Source organism: Brachionichthys hirsutus, chromosome 13 (assembly GCF_040956055.1).
Source record: "Brachionichthys hirsutus isolate HB-005 chromosome 13, CSIRO-AGI_Bhir_v1, whole genome shotgun sequence".
Lineage (NCBI taxonomy): Eukaryota > Metazoa > Chordata > Actinopteri > Lophiiformes > Brachionichthyidae > Brachionichthys > Brachionichthys hirsutus.
Window position 1 is genome coordinate 10,992,598 of NC_090909.1, and position 19,915 is coordinate 11,012,512.

A 19,915-nucleotide genomic window follows, 5' to 3' on the forward strand; every position below is an offset into this window, starting at 1 on the left:
CTCGTGTGAACCCGTGAATGAATCAAAGCATGTCCTCCCCGTCGCCGATGAGACAAACATGTCTCCGGGTTGCTAGGGGACGCGTCCCCGTTATCTGTGTGGGGACAACATGAAGCATTCGATTGCGTTAAAGGACGTCAACATAATTCACACAAGACAAATACCTGAAATGCAGCCCCCCCCCCCCCCCCCCCCCCACACACACACACACACACACACAGAATTTAAAGTGCCAGCATTTAATATAAAGGTGTTAAAGCCAGGTCCAGTTTGACTTAGTCTCGTATTCATTCATTTATTCATCTCCTGAACCGCTTCTTCCACCAGTTTGCGGGTCGGCAGTCGACGGGCGAAAGGCAGGGAACACCCTGGACAAGCCGCCAGGTCATCGTATGGCCCCACACACACACACTTACGGACAATGTAGTGTAACCAATTCACCTGAGCTGCGTGTCTTTGGCGGTGGGAGGAAGCCGGAGAACCCGGAGAGAACCCACGCAGACACGGGGTGAAAGGCCACAAGTCGGAGTGGAACCTCTGACCTTCCATGCGCTGGGGCAACAGCGCTAACCGCTGCGCCGCTCGTCTCGTATTTAACACACATTCTCTGGTACCCAGTTGGGCTCGATTAGGAAAACAGAAAACGATGCAGACACGCAGTTTGTGTAAGAAAAAGCATTTATCAGAGTCCAACAGTTTTGTACAAGTTATTATGTGCAACATAAAAAGGCCAACCGGCCAATCGGCATGCTGCGCAGTCCGTTTAGACAGCTGGTACACTGGTCCGGAACCAGTGAACGACCTTTAAACCGTCTCCATTCGCTGCACATAGATATTACAGATAAATAAAAAAGGCGCGAGTCTGCAGCAACAGGCACTGAAATCTGACCCAAAGGAAAGGAACGAGAACCAAACCCCGGACGACGGTCGCATCCCGCTTTGGGCCGACGTTCCATCCCGCAGGGCTCAACGCGTCGCGTTGAAATCAAACACAGACGTGGAGTCGGCTCCGCCTCTAGCCGATGGTGACGCCGAAGCCGCACTGGAACTTGTTCTTGTTGTGGTTGAGGAAGGTGCAGAGGACCAGAGAGAGCGGCAGGGGGAGGAGCTTCTTTTCTACCGTTGCCCCGACGATCCAGTTACTATCCAGCGAGCCTGAGGACAGACGGGAACAGATTTCTATCTGCAGGCGTGCAAAGCGCTCCGAGGTACGGCCATTTGGGATCCGTTAAAGCAGGGGTCCCCAAACTACGGCCCGCCTCCACATTTGGCCCGGCCCCCTGAACAATACCAGACAAAAACTTTATATATATATATACAAATTATTATAATTTTCCTTTCCATACAACACGAGTAGCCGGTGGGGGATCAATAGTGGTATGGGGTGCATTTAAGAGGGGTCAGCAATTCAAGATTTTGTTTCCTGAAAATAATATTGATAGTGGAGAATATATTAATATTATGAAGAAAAGCATTCTTCCTTTTGTTTGGGACAATTTTAATGATGATCACATACGAGCAGAAAGGTAATGTTCCACTTTTTTTCTGTGACAAACCCGGAAAGGTTTATTTCGTTATTTATTTTATTAATAGTGTTATTTATTTTATTAATATTGCAATTATTTATTTTATTAATAGTGCTATTATTTATTTTATTAATAGCGTTATTATTTTATTAATAGCGCTATTATTTATTTTATTAATAGCATTATTATTTATTTGATTAATAGCGCTATTATTTATTTTATTAGTGCTATTTATTTTATTAATAGCGTTATTACTTATTTGATTAATAGCGCTATTATTTATTTTATTAGTGCTATTTATTTTATTAATAGCGTTATTATTTATTTCATTAATAGCGCTATTATTTATTTTATTAATCGCGTTATTATTTATTTTATTAATAGCATTATTATTTATTTTATTAATAGTGTAATTATTTATTTCCTGACTTTTTTTTAAAGGGATATTTGGTTACAATAGATGTTTAGGCCCCCCTGCCATCGTCACACTTCTCCTGTACTGACCCCGGCCCCCCATCAGAGAAGGGAAACGTTATGTGGCCCCCACAGGAAAAGGTTCGGGGACCCCTGGGCTAAAGGAGCGCTCAGTAAACACGAGTCGGGACGCTGCTTTTGCACCGACGCTCGACAGACGCCTGATGAAAGCTGATCAGTTCAGATCCCTCCGGAGCCGTTACCACGCGCTGTACCTTTAAACTGCAGGTTGGCTTTGGGCACGTCGATCTGGTAGCCGAACGTCACGCTGCTGTCCTGCATGCGGCTGCTCGCTTCGAACTCCACGCCGACCTGCAGCTGTCGAAGGGCGGCGGCCGTGAGAACCGACAACGGACGACGACCAGACGGGAGCGTCGGCCCGGCTTCGGACCCGCGGCCCGTTTCGGGTGAGACCAGGCGGGAGTGGAACCGTTACCTGCTCGCTGGCTTTGTGATAGTAGGACGCGTGAGCCCCCGCCGAGCCGAGCATCAGCGTGGCGATGAAGTTACTGCCTGAACAAGGGCAGGATGACACAATGAGCGCCAGGATGAACGCCGCGGACCCGAGCGGACCCGGTCCAGCAGCCCGCCCCGCTCACCTGAGTAGCGGCCCACTAGAGACGTGACCGAGCCCTCCTCTCCCGGCCGGCGGTGGTAGACCAGCTCCCCTCCCAGCGCCAGAGCCGGCGTGATGGACTGGAGGTAGTGCGCCACGACGACGCCTGACGGGGGGGGGCAATAAGAGACGTCGTGTTTAAGCATGTCTGCAGACCGGCGCCCCCGACTGGCCGGCGACCTACCGGAGCCGGCGAGCACGTCAGGGTTCCCGAGCGTGACGGTGGCGGTGAAATCCTCCCCTCTGACCTCAGCGTCGCCCTGCCAGTTCACGACCTTGTTCTGCTGCGTCTGGGGACGTTGGGACGAAGTTTAGGAGACGCAAACGCTACATTCACCCCAACACAAGGGGGCATCATCGTTTACTAAACGCTACATTCACCCCGACACAAGGGGGCATCATCGTTTACTAAACGCTACATTCACCCCGACACAAGGGGGCATCATCGTTTACTAAACGCTACATTCGCCCCAACACAGGGGGCATCATCGTTTACTAAACGCTACATTCACCCCAACACAGGGGGCATCATCGTTTACTAAACGCTACATTCGCCCCAACACAAGGGGGCATCATCGTTTCCTAAACGCTACATTCGCCCCAACACAGGGGGCATCATCGTTTACTAAACGCTACATTCGCCCCAACACAAGGGGGCATCATCGTTTACTAAACGCTACATTCACCCCAACACAGGGGGCATCATCGTTTACTAAACGCTACATTCGCCCCAACACAAGGGGGCATCATCGTTTCCTAAACGCTACATTCACCCCAACACAGGGGGCATCATCGTTTACTAAACGCTACATTCGCCCCAACACAAGGGGGCATCATCGTTTACTAAACGCTACATTCACCCCAACACAAGGGGGCATCATCGTTTCCTAAACGCTACATTCACCCCAACACAGGGGGCATCATCGTTTCCTAAACGCTACATTCACCCCAACACAGGGGGCATCATCGTTTACTAAACGCTACATTCACCCCAACACAAGGGGGCATCATCGTTTCCTAAACGCTACATTCACCCCGACACAAGGGGGCATCATCGTTTCCTAAACGCTACATTCACCCCAACACAAGGGGGCATCATCGTTTCCTAAACGCTACATTCACCCCAACACAAGGGGGCATCATCGTTTCCTAAACGCTACATTCACCCCGACACAAGGGGGCATCATCGTTTCCTAAACGCTACATTTGCCCCAACACAAGGGGGCATCATCGTTTGCTAAACGCTACATTCACCCCGACACAAGGGGGCATCATCGTTTCCTAAACGCTACATTCACCCCGACACAGGGGGCATCATCGTTTGCTAAACGCTACATTCACCCCAACACAAGGGGGCATCATCGTTTACTAAACGCTACATTCGCCCCAACACAAGGGGGCATCATCGTTTACTAAACGCTACATTCGCCCCAACACAAGGGGGCATCATCGTTTGCTAAACGCTACATTCACCCCGACACAGGGGGCATCATCGTTTCCTAAACGCTACATTCACCCCAACACAAGGGGGCATCATCGTTTACTAAATGCTACATTCACCCCGACACAAGGGGGCATCATCGTTTCCTAAACGCTACATTCACCCCAACACAAGGGGGCATCATCGTTTCCTAAAGGCTACATTCACCCCAACACAAGGGGGCATCATCGTGTCCTAAAGAGATTCAGAATCCAGAATCTCTTCTGGATCATCACCAAAATGTAATCGTCCCTTCCTGGAAATGTAATTAAGAGCCCATCTGCATAGAAACAAACGATTACTATTACAATGTACACAATCAGAAACGTGAAAGTAAACTCAGACTGTGTCCGATCTGAAACCAGTCCAGGAACCAAAAGGAGCGTTTCATTTTGAACATACAGGCTTTCTGTGAAGCGTCCGCCTCGATTAGGACGCTACAATAGTTTGATATTTAATGTACATCAAAGCTGCTGCATGTTAATCATGAACTGTACAATCAAAGCCATCACCAAACGCACGGGGGCGGGCGGGTTAAAAGGACGGCAGGATCAGTCTAGAGCAGACATGGGCAAACTAAGGCCGGGGGCCATATGCGGCCCGTTGGGCTATTTAATCCGGCCCGCTAAACTTGTCCAAATTATATCATTAAATTAAGTTTTATTATAATTAAACCCCAATATTTGACCTTTTCCCTGTAATGTTACCTGTAAAAGGCCAAATCCTTTCATGTAATGTCTTTTACATGTCATTTATATTAGCTCACACAAATACTCCATCCATTCCTGGCCCGGCCCCTCTGGCTAATTTTAGAACCCATTGTGGCCCGCGAGTCAAAAAGTTTGCCCACCCCTGGTCTAGAGAAAACAACCCGGGACCGATCCCGTCCCGAGACCCTTACCTGGAACGCCACTTTGGACCGGACCCTGCTGGAGACCTGGTGGATGATCTGAGCGTTGAGGCTGCCACTGTTGTCCATGTCGCCCACCATGACCGGAAAGAACTGAGGAAGAACAGGCAGAGCGCGCGGATCGGGGTTCAGACCGTGAGGAAACGCGCAAACGGGAATTCACAGCAGCTCCCCGGCACGGTACCTCCGCCGGGCCCATCTGCTTGGATCCGACGTACGTCGTGCCGAACCTGTAGGAGGAATCTCCCATGGTGCTCAGCAGCAAGGTGTGATTCACCTTCGGGAAAGGTCAGGAGAAGCAGATTCAGAATACGCACGAGCGATCCGCGGCAGAGCAGAACCGAATCCGAATCAGAGAAAGTCCTCCAAACGCACGGGCTGACCTGGAAGTGGTTGCTAAGGCCTTTGTTGACAACCAGCCGCACTCCTTCCATTTGGAGAGGCATAATCTCTGCAAAGCGATAAGAAACGTGAATACGACACCGGGGGCGATCAGAGGGGGCGTGGTCTGTTATTCATTAGACCATAAAACAGCATTCAGAACAACATCCAAGCATCTCATTCCTGTTTTAGCGGGTCATTAGGAACCATTTCAGAACCTTCCTGGCTCCTCCCCCTTTACCTTTGCACTTGCGATGACACTCATCAAAGGCTCCCGGGTTAGGCAAAGGGTTCTCCGCCTCCTGCTGCCGTCCCGCGGACGCCTCGCTCGGGGACACAACCGAGGACACCGGAGGCATAGCGAAGCCCGGCGGGACGGTCAGCCCCGGGACGGCGGCCACACCGGGGGGCTGGTGGCGGGGGGCTGGGGGAGCTGGCAGCCAGGACACTGCCCATTCTGACGGGGAGGAATAAAGGAGTGACGCGGCAGCGGGGCCGGAGACCCGACCGGCTGCGCCTTCACACACGCTCATTCATTGGAAGCCACGTTAGCAGCACGTAAGAAACGCCGGCCATTATTAAGTTACGTCGCCATTATGTAGAATGAACTGTCCACGGGAGACTTCCATTATCATATGGCGTTAACGTTTCGCCCAGAAAGCAGAATAACAGTTAGCAAAGCAGCGATGAACCTGCTAGCCGAGCTAGCCGGGCTAGCCAACCGGCTGACGGAGCTAGCCGGGCTAGCCAACCGGCTGACGGAGCTAGCCGAGCTAGCCAACCGGCTGACCGCCTCGAAGCAGAGTCGCTGCTCAGAGTAAAACAAAGAGCGGCTTATAAAATGGCCGCTGCCGAGAACACCCGACTCGCTGAAGTACCTCCAGTTAAACATCCCGTAACACGAAATACGGTAAAGTGACGAGAAATACTCACGTTGTGATTTCCAGAGAACGATCAGCCGGAAATTGAATCACAAAAAAAGAACCAACGAAGAAGAAATGCAGGCCGCTTAAGACCCGCCTCTTTATCCAGGGCAGGGTGTGATTGGATAACTTGTCGTGATTCTTAGACATGATTCGCTGAGTTGTAACGCGAGGTGCTGAAGGGCGGGGATTCGTATTCCCGGGCTCAGGATTGGCAAAGAGCTATGACGTCAGCAAAGTATTCAGAGCGGGTGATGCAAATTAGCCTGAACACCTCCAAGGTCAAAATGAAGACAACAGCAAGAACGTAAATTTAGATTCTGTTTATTGAAGTTTGTGCCCCCACAGGTCGTTCCATGTTACAACAGTAGAGAACAGAGTGATGATAGTTCCTAATCGCTTGCTCCTCTTTAACGTAGCTCAAAAGTGAGGAGAACTGGAAGCAATAAAAGATGAACAATGAAACGTTGCAGTCATTGGGTTTCACTCTGATGGCACCAAACAGAGGTCATGTCCAAAACAATGCATCTCACTTAAACATGGGGTAGAACAAGGCCCCAAACGCAACACCCCCCCCCCAAAAAAACAACAACAAGAAACCATAAGTATGACAAATGGATTTTGTGAACCCATTTAGAATCACTCTGTTCCTGTCCACACGGTAAAAAGAGGAACCAGTGTCTCTGTTGTCTACTCGTAACAAAGGAAACGCTGCTGTAGCTTTAGCTTTGAGCTACTGCAACTCGGCTCACACCACCCCAGGGTGGGTGACTTAGTCCAACAAATTAAGAGACCCAATTACATGTTGTTATTCACAGTGAAAGCATGAGGGGCGGTCCAGACAAAAGGTTTCAGTTCGATGTGGGGGCTTCCCCCCCTATTTATTTGAACCAATTTTGAAAATGCAAAATCCTCAAACTAGCATTTTGTATCCAAACCTTACCTTTTATTTTATAAACACCCTCATTTTTTACTGATAACCTTTTTGACAAATTACACCCCCCCCCCCCCCCCCGACACAGGCCAGAATGTACACAAAGATGTCCTCACCAAAATCCACATTACTCAATTCATAAAGAGCATTCATCATCTTTGTGAACATTTGTACACAAATGACGGGGGGGGGGGGGGGCATTTTGTAGCTCCAGGCAGTTCTATCATGAGAGACAAACTCTTCTCACCAAAGCAGAGCAGAGCGTCCACAGCAACGAATTAAAGAGTAGAATAATGTCACTGATAAAACGCGCCCGGAGCAACAACAAAAACGCCGTCACACTGCACAGGTCGAGGAGGAAGAACGCGTAGTCATCGTCAACGGCCAAACGACGCCTTCCAACAAACCAACCTACGAAAGCGATCTTCAGATACAAATGTGTGGAATGAGCATCAGGGACGCGAAACATCGGGGGTTCTCTCAAACGTCTGAACATTCCAGAGGAGGCGAGGAAGACGAACCAAATCCCCGATAACAGGATCCATCCATACTCAACAGGAGAACGTGGGGGGGGGGGAGGGGGGGTCGCTTACACGTAGCTTCAGACTTAGTCTTATGTCCAATTCAAATCATTCTTGGTTGTATGTGGGAGCCTGTGACAAGGTCAGTGCTCGGATTGGTTTGCACATGACCCCCCCCCCCCCCCCCCGACTGAGCTGGAAGTGGGAGGGTTTGTTTTAGATCTTTTGTTAATCCAGAGTTGAGTTGAAGCTGCGTGTAAACAAATAATCCTAAGAAAACGCAGCCTTTTCTCTCATCCATCACACACGCACGCACACACACACACACACGCACACACGCACGCACGCACGCACGCACGCACGCACACACACACACGCACTTTGGTTTTGCTTCACTGTGAAACCTGAAAAGTCATTTGAAGGGAGGGAGAAAATAAAGCGCCCACCTCCACTCAGGAAGCAAAGCATTTTGTTTTGTGTAATTGTAAACGACGAGAGTAAACAATGAATCATTTACAATTTGGTTTCCTCAGAATGATTCGTAACACCTCGTATGAAAGTCCGCCCGAGTGGAAAACGGGCAGAGTCGCTGAGAGCAAATGGCAGCACTTCGATCATCCGTCACACAAACATGGGACAGGTTCACAAAGTGCTCAAAAGCTTCCCAGAAACACTCCTGCTTAAATTACTCCGGAACTTCTAACGCAAAGCAAACCAAATATTCACTGTTTGTTTGGGGGGGGGGGGGGGGTAAATTACTCAAACCGTTTGCTTTAAGTACCAGAGAGAACTGAAATATTCAAGATGTGTACAGAGCATCGAATGAAACTAAATATTCATGTTTCCCAGCGCTAAAGCCTCTCAGTCTGCCCCCCTCCCCCCTTCAAACTGCTTTCAGCAATGTCAAAAAATAAAACTTTAAAGCAAACATACTCTCTTTCTTTTTTTATCACTGTAAGGGGAGGACAAAAAACAAACAAAGAACCTAGAGTCACAGCTGCCTGTTCAAAGATGCTACAGTTTTGCTTTCAAAACGGAGCCCTCCGCTCACGTCCGTTTCCGCTGCTGCAGGAAGAACACGACTTCGGTTCCCGAAGGCAACAGCAGCGAATCGAACGGCCGACCGACTCGGCACTCAGCCGCTGGGCTGTGGAGGAGAGACTGGGAACCAGCACATTCGCCAAGTCCACCGACCCAAGTCGCGATGGGACTTCAACAAAACATTTCACGTAAGGAGTTGCAAAGTTGCTCTTGTGTTCCAGAATAAGTTAGTCTGAAACAGTCGGGGGGGGGGGGGGGGGACTCAAATGAAAGAAAGCAAAAGCGTTTTGCACCAACTTCCACCGAAACCACTTCCTCTGTAGACCTACTGGTAATTCGCTCTGTGAGCAGCGATGGAATGTGTCGTCAGCCTCTCCGGTCCTGCGGCGCAGCTTCGTGTTCCGGTACGAGCTACCAGAGCCGACGGCGTTTACCAGCAGAACGAGATCAGTGCTTTTGTTTTAATGTGAAAGCAGCAGCTCTCTGAGAGAACACTCACCGGCCAGAGTGCGACAGCACGAAGCTACGCTTCGTTCTCATGGCAACCATGAATCAGTGGGGGGGGGGGGGGGGGGGCTTGTGTCATTGAGGGTCTCCTTCGACCAGCTCTGCTCATGAATTTAATAATGAGGGGAAAACAGTCACGCAGGACTTAAATAAAGCTGCCTCTTTTTTTTCTTATTGCAACGCTCACATTCAGGACGTTTCTATTTATAGTTTGTGTTTCCGTAAACCTGTCGGTGTTACTTCCCTTGCATAATGGACCTTTGAATAAACGTTTGCTATTGAATCCATATTATTTGTGCTTGCACTTTGCTGCGTGACAGAAGACAGGTAATTAATGGATGAGTGCACATGGGGGGGGGGGGGGGGGAGTAAGGCACTTCAGTGACAACAACAGTGTAAGTGGACGATGGGCTGGTGTTAGTGCACCACTGCACCATTAAAATAAAAAAAAACTAACCATCGTTGCCGCCGGTAACGAAAGCAGTCCGCAAGGACGACCGGCTCACAACAGAATCCATCGTCGTTTGCGCTGCCAGGAAAAATAAACTGTACTCGGGTAGGAAGCCGCTTCCGGGAGTTTGATGCAAAACACTTCAGTTTAACTCTCATTTGGGTCGATTCAAAGAATGAGACAGCCGTCTGAGGAAATGTGTAAGAAAAAAGCCAGAGCCTTCACCTCATTTTACCGGCTCTGAAAACAAGTAAACTGTGAAACTGAAGCGGTGCCTGAAGCCTGGCGAGTCCAACGGCCCTGGAGAGAAGACGAGCTCGAGTTAGGACGACGGACCGGACTTTTTAAAGCAATGAAAGCCTGAACTGTAGCCTCACGGCATCTAGGTGGCGTCCTGCTGGCGCCCCGGCTTCTCCCCCAGCTCCCCCGCATCACAGTGGAACTCGGCCACGTAGAGGCTCTTATCGATGCTGCCTGGAATGGGCTTGATGTCGGTGACCAGCTGCTCCTCGATGGTCTTCAGGTTGAACCGGTCCTCTGAGGTGATCAGGTTGATGGCCAGGCCCAGGTGGCCGAACCTCCCTGCGGGCGGGACAACGCGTTTTAAATACGGGGCGGGCGCCTCTGCTGGCGTCTGTGCACGGGAACAGCTGGCATCGTTACCAGCCTCCATCGCTCACATTCTTTTCCAGACTTCTATGAATCTCAGACCGTATTTATTTACCCCATTTCACAAGGGGCGGGGGGGGCAAACGACATGCAAAAGGGCCCGAGCATGCGGCGGGGAAATAGGGCGAAGGCGCCGCCGTGATCGGCGCACTTGGAGCGGTTGGGGGGGCGGGGGGGCGATGCCTTGCTCAAGGGCACCTTGGCAGTGGTCTGGATGAAAGCGAGTGAATCCGGCTTGATGCATAAAACGCTTTAAAAAGATGCTGTTGTGATATATATATATATATATATATGTTTTTCAGATTCGTCTTTGACTTTTGTGCTGCTTTTCCTTTTGGAATCCTGTTTTCAGACAAAGTGGAGCCGCTATATAATAATAATAATAATGACTCGATGCACGTTGTAATCGAAGCCCGTACCTGATCTTCCAATGCGATGGAGGTACGTCTCTGCATTTTTGGGGAAGTCGAAGTTGATAACGACATTGACAGCCTGGATGTCGATGCCTCTGGTGAAGAGATCTTCGTTTTGGGGGGAGAATCACAAATTATGTAGCTCGACGGAAAACCGAAGGTCATTGGATATAAAACGCTTCAGAATCCAACAGAAACTCACCAGTGCAGACCAGATTTCTACACAGTCCGTTTCTAAAGTCGTGGAACACCCGGTTTCTATATTCCTGAAAACGGAGAGCAAACTGTTACTGCTCAGCACTAAACGATTCTCATTTTGTCTTTGGTTTACGGCCTGCAGAGCAAAACGGAACCGTGAGAAAGCATGAGAACACAACCGGGTTCTCCCCAGTGACCATTTGCAGCCCGATGATACGTTCCAATAGAAAGCTGATCATTTCTTTCAGCAGTGGTTTTGTTTTTGGTACATATAAAGTACTCGGCTATACAATTTATGCAGGTTAAAAACAAACAATTAAATACGCCTTGAGTGAAAGCGTTCTCTCCGACACGCGTCCTCACCTGCATCATCTTGGCGTGGATGTAGAAGCAGGAGTAGCCCAGCTGAGTGATCTTCTTAGCCAAGAGCTCCACCCGCTGAGTGGAGTTACAGAAGATGATAGACTGGTTGATCTGAAGCTGTGAAGAGAACACGCAGACATATGGGGGGTGAGTGGCCTGCAGCAGAGGTGTGCTTACAAGAACATTTTACACCCCCCCCCCTCAAAGTCTAAAACAGCTGTAACTGCCCCATTCTATGCAATAACATGAAAACATAGATCACCAATACGCTATGAAACAAAGCGGCTGTGGGCCTGCAGGCTGGGTAAAGGCTGGAAGACTTACCCTGGAGAACAGCGTGTTGAGGCAGTGGACTTTCTGCCTCTCCGTGACGTAGGCGTAGTACTGAGTAATGCCCTTCAGCGTCAGCTCCTCCATCAGGTTGATTTCATAAGGTTTCTGGAGGTGCTTGGCCTGCAAGGACAGAACAAGTTGCTTTTGGGGTGCGAATTTGGCAGATTTCGATGAAAACAGCCACGTTGAAGAACGCAACAGACCAACACTGATCTGGACGGCGTGCCGTACATCCTGCTCTGCAGCAGGAGCCGACTGGTGCGAAGCGGCCCCAAGCCATCAAGATGGCCTGTTGGTGGCGCAATTATCTGGCTACTCACCATGAACTTCTGCACGCTGATTGGAAAGGTTGCAGAGTAGAGCAGGATCTGCCTGTTCTTGGCCAGGAAACTGATGATATCCTCAATGAGCACCACAAAGTCCTGAGACAGCAGCTTATCTGCCTGAGAGACAATAAAGACAGTTTCTCACAAAACGGACAGGACTCCAACCCAAACACTAAATGTTAGAAAAGAATCCGTCCTGTTACCTCATCCATCACCATTATCTGGACTCTATCCACCTTTGCTACGCCCTTCTTGATCAAATCCAGGATCCTGCCAGGCGTGGCAATGACCACATGCACTGGTGTGTAAAAGAGATTAGGAAACACAAGAACACAAACTTTATATTTGTCCGTTCTCTTTGACTACTAAATTACAAGTTGTACTCTAAAGCAGCGGCCCCCAACCTTTTTTCTGCCACGGACCCGTTTCATGGCGGGGGGTCGGATAATTAAATTTAAAAAGAGGAATATAATCTTACCAATAAACTTTTATATTATGCACTTGCACACACAATAACACAATAACACATAAATTCCACATTCTTGTCTTTTAATCCGGGTTCTTGTCTTTTAATCCGGGTTCTGGTCTCAATGTGCCGAAGCAGTTTTGAACCCTTCATTGATCGTTAACGGAGCGAATCAGCTGTTAATACCCGAGTTTTAAGTCTTAGTCCTGGTTTCTCTTCTTGGAGGTCATCACCTCCTCTTCTTCCTCCTCTTCTTCCTCCTCAGTTGGACTTTTCTCCTTAGCAAAGAAGCTCTCCAAAGACTTTTGTTTCTTTTTATTAATTTTCGCGAGTTCATGGCTGTTTTTTTTTAGCAACGTATCAAGAGGCGATTGTTAAGTTGGAGAAAATCCGGTTGTTTTTCAAAATAAAACACCTTTTAGACGCTAATAATCGATACAACGGAAATTGGATACATTAGTTGTTCTTTCTTTGCGGCCCGGTAACAAATGCCTCACGGACCGGTACCGGTGGTTGGGGACCCCTGCTCTAAAGTAAAAAGCTAACCTTTTGCCCTCATGCAGATTGGACCGCCTAAACTCTGGATGTAACGTTGTGTGGCGGGGTACAGAACTCCTCAGAGGTTGCTATGAAATCCGCTGGATCCTTACCAGTCTCATCCAGGCGCATAATGTCATCCCGCAGGTTGGTGCCTCCCGTGGTAGCCATGATTTTCATTCCTCCCAGGTGCTTGCTGATCTGGATGGAGATCTGGCTCACCTGCAGTGCCAGCTCCCGGGTGGGAACCATGACAAGCGCTAAGGCATGAGAATGTGCAGGTTACAAAAAACACACAAACTAAAAGATTTCACAGGACCTGATGTGTGAAAGTAAAGAGACGGCATCAAAAGTCCACAGAGAGGAAATGAAGAGGTTCAGATACGACAGAATGGGAGGACGAGAGAGCAGGCCCAAGAGACAAAAAACCCAATGACTGACGGAACATGTGGCAAGAAGAGCGGACGCCTTAATGAGCAATAGTCGTACACATGTACAGGCAGCGTCTCACCCTGTATGTGGTCCTTTTTCAGGTCTATCCTCTCCAGCATTGGGATGAGATAGGCGCCACTCTTTCCCGTTCCATTCTTAGCCCGTGCCAGAATGTCTCGTCCTGACAGGGCAATGGGAATGCTCTCCTCCTGCGAGGACAAGAAAGATCTTCAACCAACGCCGTGACTATGCTAGAGCACCAATGACTTTACTGCAATCGTCTCATCAGAATGAAGACGAAACACTATATTGTACAGCGGAACCTCTGACATCGACTGACTTGGTAGCCAAAATAAAGACTTTCAGAGTTCGAACAAGTGGCGCCGAGGCAAACCGAACGAAGGTGGAGTCTACCCGAGCGGGTTCAGTTTGAGTCGACCTGCCAGAGGAGAAAGACAGTACGAATCTTTCGTTTGATACGAGTGGGGTTTTCTTTTTACTTTTGTCTCTTCAGGCCTTCGCCATGGATCCAAAGAAAGGCAGCAGTAACGTTCTCCACTTCACCCTTCATACCATTTACACAATCTATCTGTTTAGATACACGTAGTTACATATTAATATAACTGTAGACATGCAAGTAGACATTTATCTGGTGCTTAGGAACAGATTAATCTAGTTTCCATTATTTCTTAGAGGAAATACAGCTTCGGTTTTCAAACAAATTGGTTTTTGAACAGTATTAAGGAGCAAATTCTGTTCGATAACTGAGGTTCCACTGTATTGCATTGATCTTTTTGTTCAATAGGTTTAATTTTGAACATTCAATGTTAACTACATTTAAAATAACATCGCAAACTTATGAGCCAAAAACATGCCTGCTAACCAGGCTTCTGCAAATGGTAGCCATGGGCTTTCCTGCTCACCTAACCGTTATACTGCACTGCAAAAAAAACTGCAATATCCCTGAAGAATATCCCTCTTTACTGTAACAGAGGCAAAAAGCCACAAACATTTTAGTAGTCGCACAAACAGAAAATTAAATGCAAAATGAAACAGTTTACAACAAAGGACAGACACTAAAATTCTCTCCCATCTTACCAACGCCTCTTCAGGCATGAAACTGCAATTAATGGGTCAGAAAGGTAACTATACCTGGATGGGAGATGGCTTCTCCCAGCCCATCTCAAAGATGCCCATCAGAAGTTCTCTTTTGAGACAGTAGTCTTCAAATTCATTCCCTTTCGTGGACGTCACATCCTGAAGTAGAAGAACAGGAGTAAGGGTGAGGACAGAAAGCCACTTTGTTCCTAAGTCAGAGTAAAGAACGGTTTGACTCACTGAGGTTTTGACCCTGTTGTCTCTGGGAGGGAGCTTTAGGCTCTTTTTCCAGTCATCTCCAAACTTGATGCCCCCGCCGTCCTGAGGGACACCCGTGGCCTTTCCTTGAGTTGAGGGTGCTGAATGGACTGAAGACGGTTTGGTCTGTCCTCTTAGCTGTCCGTTCTGCTTGTTCAGTCCCATGACAACATGTCCAACATTTTCTGTTCTGGCTGTAGCCATTTTTCCCCGCTTTGCTTCTTTTTTCTTCCAGGAGTTATATTTTTCTCTTGGGTTTTTGTTTTTAAAAAAATCTCTCAAAAGTTATAAAGGAGTATTAACAAACAATAGTTTTTTTTGTAAGTCCAAAGCCTTCAAAACTCAGTTCATAGTATTTACATATACACAACAGAGTGATTGCCGTACAAACAACCCCCCCCCCACAAAAAATATTTTTTCTTCTTTTTTTTTTTTACACAAGAGCTCTTCGAAATGAAGAGAAATTTGCATTCATATGCATGAATTTACTTGCCCAAAATATAGAAAAATTATATGTGAACAAGTATCAAAGCAGTTCAAGTCCTGAAACAGAACAACTAAGGCAATCTGAATTTGGGGATCATCTTATTTCAATATAATCTTAGTTCAACGCTTCTAAATTGAACAGCATTTCCTGTTTCCACTTTGAGTCCATACAAGTTGCTCAATATCCTCGTCCTTGGAAAAGAAAGGATGTGAAAATTTGTACAAGTAGATCCCCAAATCATACAGTTTATAATGTCCGTCGTTGAATTCCACTGCGCGGATATAGTTTGCTTCACACGTGTGAAAACAGTTTTGCTGAATCACAAAATCACACAAGGGGTGTATTCCAAAGCCAGAACGCGTTGCACCTTTTCTGAGACTTGGAGTTTATAATCTTTCTCCCCCACAGGCGTATGAGCCTCTCCACAAACGCCACAGCTCCTCAGGCCAGTGTGAAGCGTGGCTGTGATCAACTCGTTGCCTCCTCAAAGTGAGCAACTCAAAACTTCTCTCTCCTAAAAAGAAAGAAAACAAAAAATTAATTAATTAAAACAAAGAAGCAAAAATACGACTACACTATAATTTGGAGCCAGATCGTAACTCAAATCGCTTGTATGTCAAATACATTTTTCCCATATAAAATCACAGGATTTGTTTTTTTACTGAACTTGGCAGGAGGCAGATGGAGATTACTGAAGCCCAAATTGACCAGATTCAGAAGCCTGACTAACTGCAACGACGATGTCTGCCAGAAACCCTCTTTGATAATGACATCTAAAGCGACGCTACAACGACGTGCCGCCACACACACTGATGGACTGCGCCTCAGCCGCACGGATTTACAATCAGACGAACGACAGATTTTTGCCAACGTTTTATTTAAAAATAGTTTCATTTAACTTTACGACGACCAAACTTAAAGCGTAGCCAGGTTAACTTTAACCCGCGCGTTATCTTCTTAAATCCAAGTTCCGTTAATGCTGCGTCAAAAGTGGCAACATTAGCCAAGTCAGGCTACAGAGTTGAGGCTAAGCAGCTCGAAGCTAACTCACCGAATCGCCATTGCAATACTCCTTTCAGACTCTTACTAGGATTTAGATTGCGAACTACGGGCGTGTAATAACTTTGCGGCAATGACATTACAAATGACTTACTTACGCTCTTTTTATTATTTTAGCGCTACATGGAAAATTAGCCTAGTAGCTTCAAAGCTAATATGGCTAAATTACTCGCTGACGTTCGCGCTGGAGGCTCACGATAACGCTGATGTTTTTAACGAAACAACGACGATTTAATGTCACCCCAAACTTACCGTAGCTTCTTTGTTATTTTATAACGGATAATAGTTGTGCAGTTGATCTCTCACTTTCTTTACAATCCTCCTTAGTAACTGAATTTTACTTGAAATAAATCGCCTCTATTGTTTCTTCCTTTAAATCAACATGTCCGCCCGCTTTGCTTTCTTCTTCTATACATTTATTTCGGAAACGCGATGCCAATGTTTTACCGAGTAGCGCCACCTACTGCATGGGATGACACATACCTGAACACAAGTACGGGCCACTTCACCACAGTTCGGACTTTTGACGTGACGTCATTTCGAGGTTTTAGGACAGAAAGTGTTCAAAACCCAGATTAAACCCACGCAGATAGGTCGAATCGAACCCGGAACCTTCTTGCTGCGTATTCGTTGGATACTGCCTGGAACTCGGATCCATTCAACATTTGTCATTGGAAAACAGCCGTTCTAAGAGTCAGCACTTCCTGTTCCCCCGAACGGGTTCTTATGGTTGCATTCAGGGTTCTTGCACAGGCCAAACAAACCTTCTAAATTAATGGGTTCTTGTTCCTTAATAGACATCCAAGTTTGTTCAGGGTTCATTAAAATCTAAAATTTAGATAAGATGGAAGTGTTATGTTTTATTTATATGACTATAACCCCCCCCATGAGATCATGGAACAAATGCACTACGGAGTTGAAACAATGTCAAAACATGAAACAGTTTAAAATTAAGTATAAAGAAGTAATCTTTAAGGGGTACAAGGTTATGGAAGGTGCTGGGTATCACAGGATGCTGCAAAGATGTACATGTGCATGTGTGTATCTGTATGTGCCTCTATATGTTATTGTATTGTTTTTTATGTGAACTCTAGTATAGTTTCTTAACATGGAGTCAGAAATAAGTATCAGGCATTAGTATATAGACAGGCTAGACTCACCTATTACTGCTACTTATTAAGGAGAAGGCACAGGAGTTGTAAGTTATACTCCTTCTCACTCCTTTTCAAATATGTATTTCTATTTATAATTATATATAGATATATTTGTTTTTTTTAAGTGATTCACATTCGAAATAAACAATGAAACTCAAATCAAACCAGGAGAGATATAGTGGGGTAAAGAAGTCGAACACGGCAATGAAGTCAATTCATAAGTAATGACGTTCAACAGACGTTTCATGCAGCAGCAGCAGGAATCATGTCGACTCGGCAGCAGCTTTAAAGATTCCACATGAATAAAATGGCCACACCAAATCAATTGGTTTTATTGACATCAAGTGGGCACACAGACCCAGAAAAGGTGCAGCAATTCACCCGGCTTCCAGGAAGGCCACGGAATCCTGACAGCTTGATTCAATTCAGTCCTAAAATATATTGACAAAGCATTAAATATAAAGGAAATCAAGTATTAATTCATAGTACTACGAGTGACTTTCACACCCACACACTGCTGGTCAAGGCCTTAATCTCAATATGTAAACACGCGACTAACAAGTTACACATGAAACGCAACGACGATAATCCTAACACCAAGAGTCATCATAATAGCAACAATAATAAATAGTGCATATTGAACGTTTCCCTCGGAGTTAAACCTGATCGCTTCGGTAACAGGCACACAGCATGTCGATACAGCAGCACTTTGATTCAAGGCACAAAGGATCTCCATGGTAACAGTGGAAGTTAGTTGTAATCGTTCACTTGTTCATCGTTGCCCACAGAAAATGTGAGTTTTAGTTCAGCTCCCGCCTGTTTAACATCTTCCTGATTCGCCCTCATTTGTCCCTGAAATTTATTGCACCTTATAATGTCCGACGTCCCTTTGACTCGAGAAAGGCCGCTAACCGTCGTTCTGACAAACGCCCCCCGGGTTCATTCGTTTGAGACAGACAGGCGTCGGGTTCCTTTGCTGAAAAATCCTCCTCATTTGCTCCATGCAGATCTCCGAAGCGAACTCTGTCTCCCTGGTGAGCTGGGATATGCTGAGGAAGCCGTGCGGCAGGTCCGGCACCACGGTCAGACTCACCGGCTGGCCCATGTCTCGCAGCTTCTTGGCAAACATCACCGAGTCGTCCAGCAGGGCATCCAGAGCAGAGGCCTGTCGGGACATACGGGTTTGGTGGCCGTGAACAAAACCACAGACACAACAACTGACACCATTTCTAGCTAAACATGTTGAACGTTCTGACCGATGTCGGTTCAGAAGACACGGTAGCATCACCAATGTCTCAAGGAGCTGGTGGAGAGTAAAGCAGAGCTAAGGAGTACATTTTGTGTATTTATAACAGCTACAATATTTTTTTTACTCAAAAACAGGACTACTCATAGACAACAAGTCGTTCAATCCACCAGTGCGGCTTTTAGGTATCCTTTGGAAAATGAAGAGCAGTTAAGTTGTAATTTTACAGTTTGTAGAAATCATAAAATGTACTACAACTGTTAAGAAACTAAACCAGAAACAAGGTTACATCCTGTAAAGAGGCGTAGAAGTACCAGCAACTGGCATCCTATGAACCCGACATAAATAAGGCACACGCGGGGCCTCCAAGTTAAAGTCGACTTCACAGAGTTGTTCCGTGATTCATAGAAACCTCAATGAATTCTGATTAGCATTAAAAATGTTGCTGCACCGCGACTTTCATCAGGGATTCTGAGACGGTGTTCTGCTGGTAGGAAAGTCCGTGTCGGGCTGCAGCCGCGCTATCGTCCGTCTCTGCGCTGAGGAAGCGCGGAGCTAAGTTGTGAAACTCTGGATGAGGTATGTTTCCCTCTCTTACCACGATGTGCACTGGCGGCAAGCCTCTCAGCAGGTTGGTGGGGGCCAGCAGGGGCGACACAAACGGGTTCCTGATAATGGGGCAGGTGGTTGGGCGAACGAAAGCCTGGCACGCAGAGCGCAGCGGCTCGAAACCCTCTGGGTACGCCACATGATCGGCACGGTCCGGGGCGCCGGCGCCGGCCTTCGTCCCGCGAGTGTCGTTGCTCAGAGCCCTCCTCTGAGCCCTCCTCTGAGCCTCCGACCGCGAGCGCGCTGTCCCGGAACTCCGCGTGGGATCCAGGAAGGACTGGATCCAGTTGGATGCTCCCTGGGTGAGATCGCCGAGCAGCACAGCGGTGTCTCTGCCGAAAGAGTTCAGAGTACTGCGTCCCGCCGACGGCTGCACTGTCCGGCAGTCTTCGCCTGGAAGTCAAATAAATAGTTCAGGAGTGAGGGAAGGAAAAGAAAAATACTGCCCCGAGTGAAAGGGCTGTTCCAGCGCCATTAAAAATACGCAGCCCTTACCCTGGCCT

The 19,915-nt window shown here is 47.3% G+C and overlaps 3 protein-coding genes across 3 annotated transcripts in view; all 3 read right to left on the reverse strand.

Annotated features, from left to right (window-relative positions):
- Positions 1 to 666: 666 nt before the first annotated feature.
- On the reverse strand, positions 667 to 5,843 carry tomm40l (translocase of outer mitochondrial membrane 40 homolog, like). Its single transcript, XM_068747113.1, is given in 10 exon segments — positions 667 to 1,155; positions 2,216 to 2,318; positions 2,437 to 2,513; positions 2,600 to 2,722; positions 2,801 to 2,906; positions 4,998 to 5,099; positions 5,191 to 5,283; positions 5,390 to 5,457; positions 5,629 to 5,794; positions 5,796 to 5,843. Coding segments are annotated over 10 exon segments (1,026 nt in total). The 3' UTR covers positions 667 to 1,015.
- Positions 5,844 to 6,633: 790 nt separating this feature from the next.
- Positions 6,634 to 16,788, reverse strand: ddx61 (DEAD (Asp-Glu-Ala-Asp) box helicase 61). Its single transcript, XM_068746817.1, has 13 exons — positions 16,656 to 16,788; positions 14,840 to 15,858; positions 14,654 to 14,758; positions 13,581 to 13,710; positions 13,183 to 13,329; positions 12,270 to 12,364; positions 12,061 to 12,183; positions 11,732 to 11,860; positions 11,408 to 11,524; positions 11,049 to 11,112; positions 10,853 to 10,954; positions 10,142 to 10,346; positions 6,634 to 10,064 (listed from the first exon to the last, which is right to left on the reverse strand). Exons 2-12 carry the CDS (start codon positions 15,059 to 15,061, stop codon positions 10,147 to 10,149), a joined length of 1,434 nt encoding a protein of 477 aa, XP_068602918.1. The 5' UTR covers positions 15,062 to 15,858; positions 16,656 to 16,788; the 3' UTR covers positions 6,634 to 10,064; positions 10,142 to 10,146.
- A 1,084-nt stretch (positions 16,789 to 17,872) lies between these two features.
- Positions 17,873 to 19,915, reverse strand: part of lipea (lipase, hormone-sensitive a) — a 14,191-nt gene continuing 12,148 nt past the window's right edge. The window contains exons 9-10 of the mRNA XM_068746894.1: positions 19,402 to 19,805; positions 17,873 to 18,722 (exon numbers count right to left, since the gene is read on the reverse strand). Coding sequence (XP_068602995.1) covers positions 18,465 to 18,722; positions 19,402 to 19,805 — 662 coding nt within the window. The 3' untranslated portion in view covers positions 17,873 to 18,464. The remainder of the gene's footprint in view (positions 18,723 to 19,401; positions 19,806 to 19,915) is intronic.

What these genes read in the sequence shown, in the direction of transcription:
- ddx61 (XM_068746817.1), bottom strand. Translation starts at nt 15,061, where the DNA reads ATGGCTACAGCCAGAACAGAAAATGTTGGACATGTTGTCATGGGACTG. An exon ending in AGATAATGGTGATGGATGAG is followed by an intron (nt 12,184 to 12,269) that starts GTAACAGGACGG and finishes ATTGTCTCTCAG; the next exon opens with GCAGATAAGCTGCTGTCTCA. An exon ending in CCATCGCATTGGAAGATCAG is followed by an intron (nt 10,347 to 10,852) that starts GTACGGGCTTCG and finishes TCCCGCCCGCAG; the next exon opens with GGAGGTTCGGCCACCTGGGC.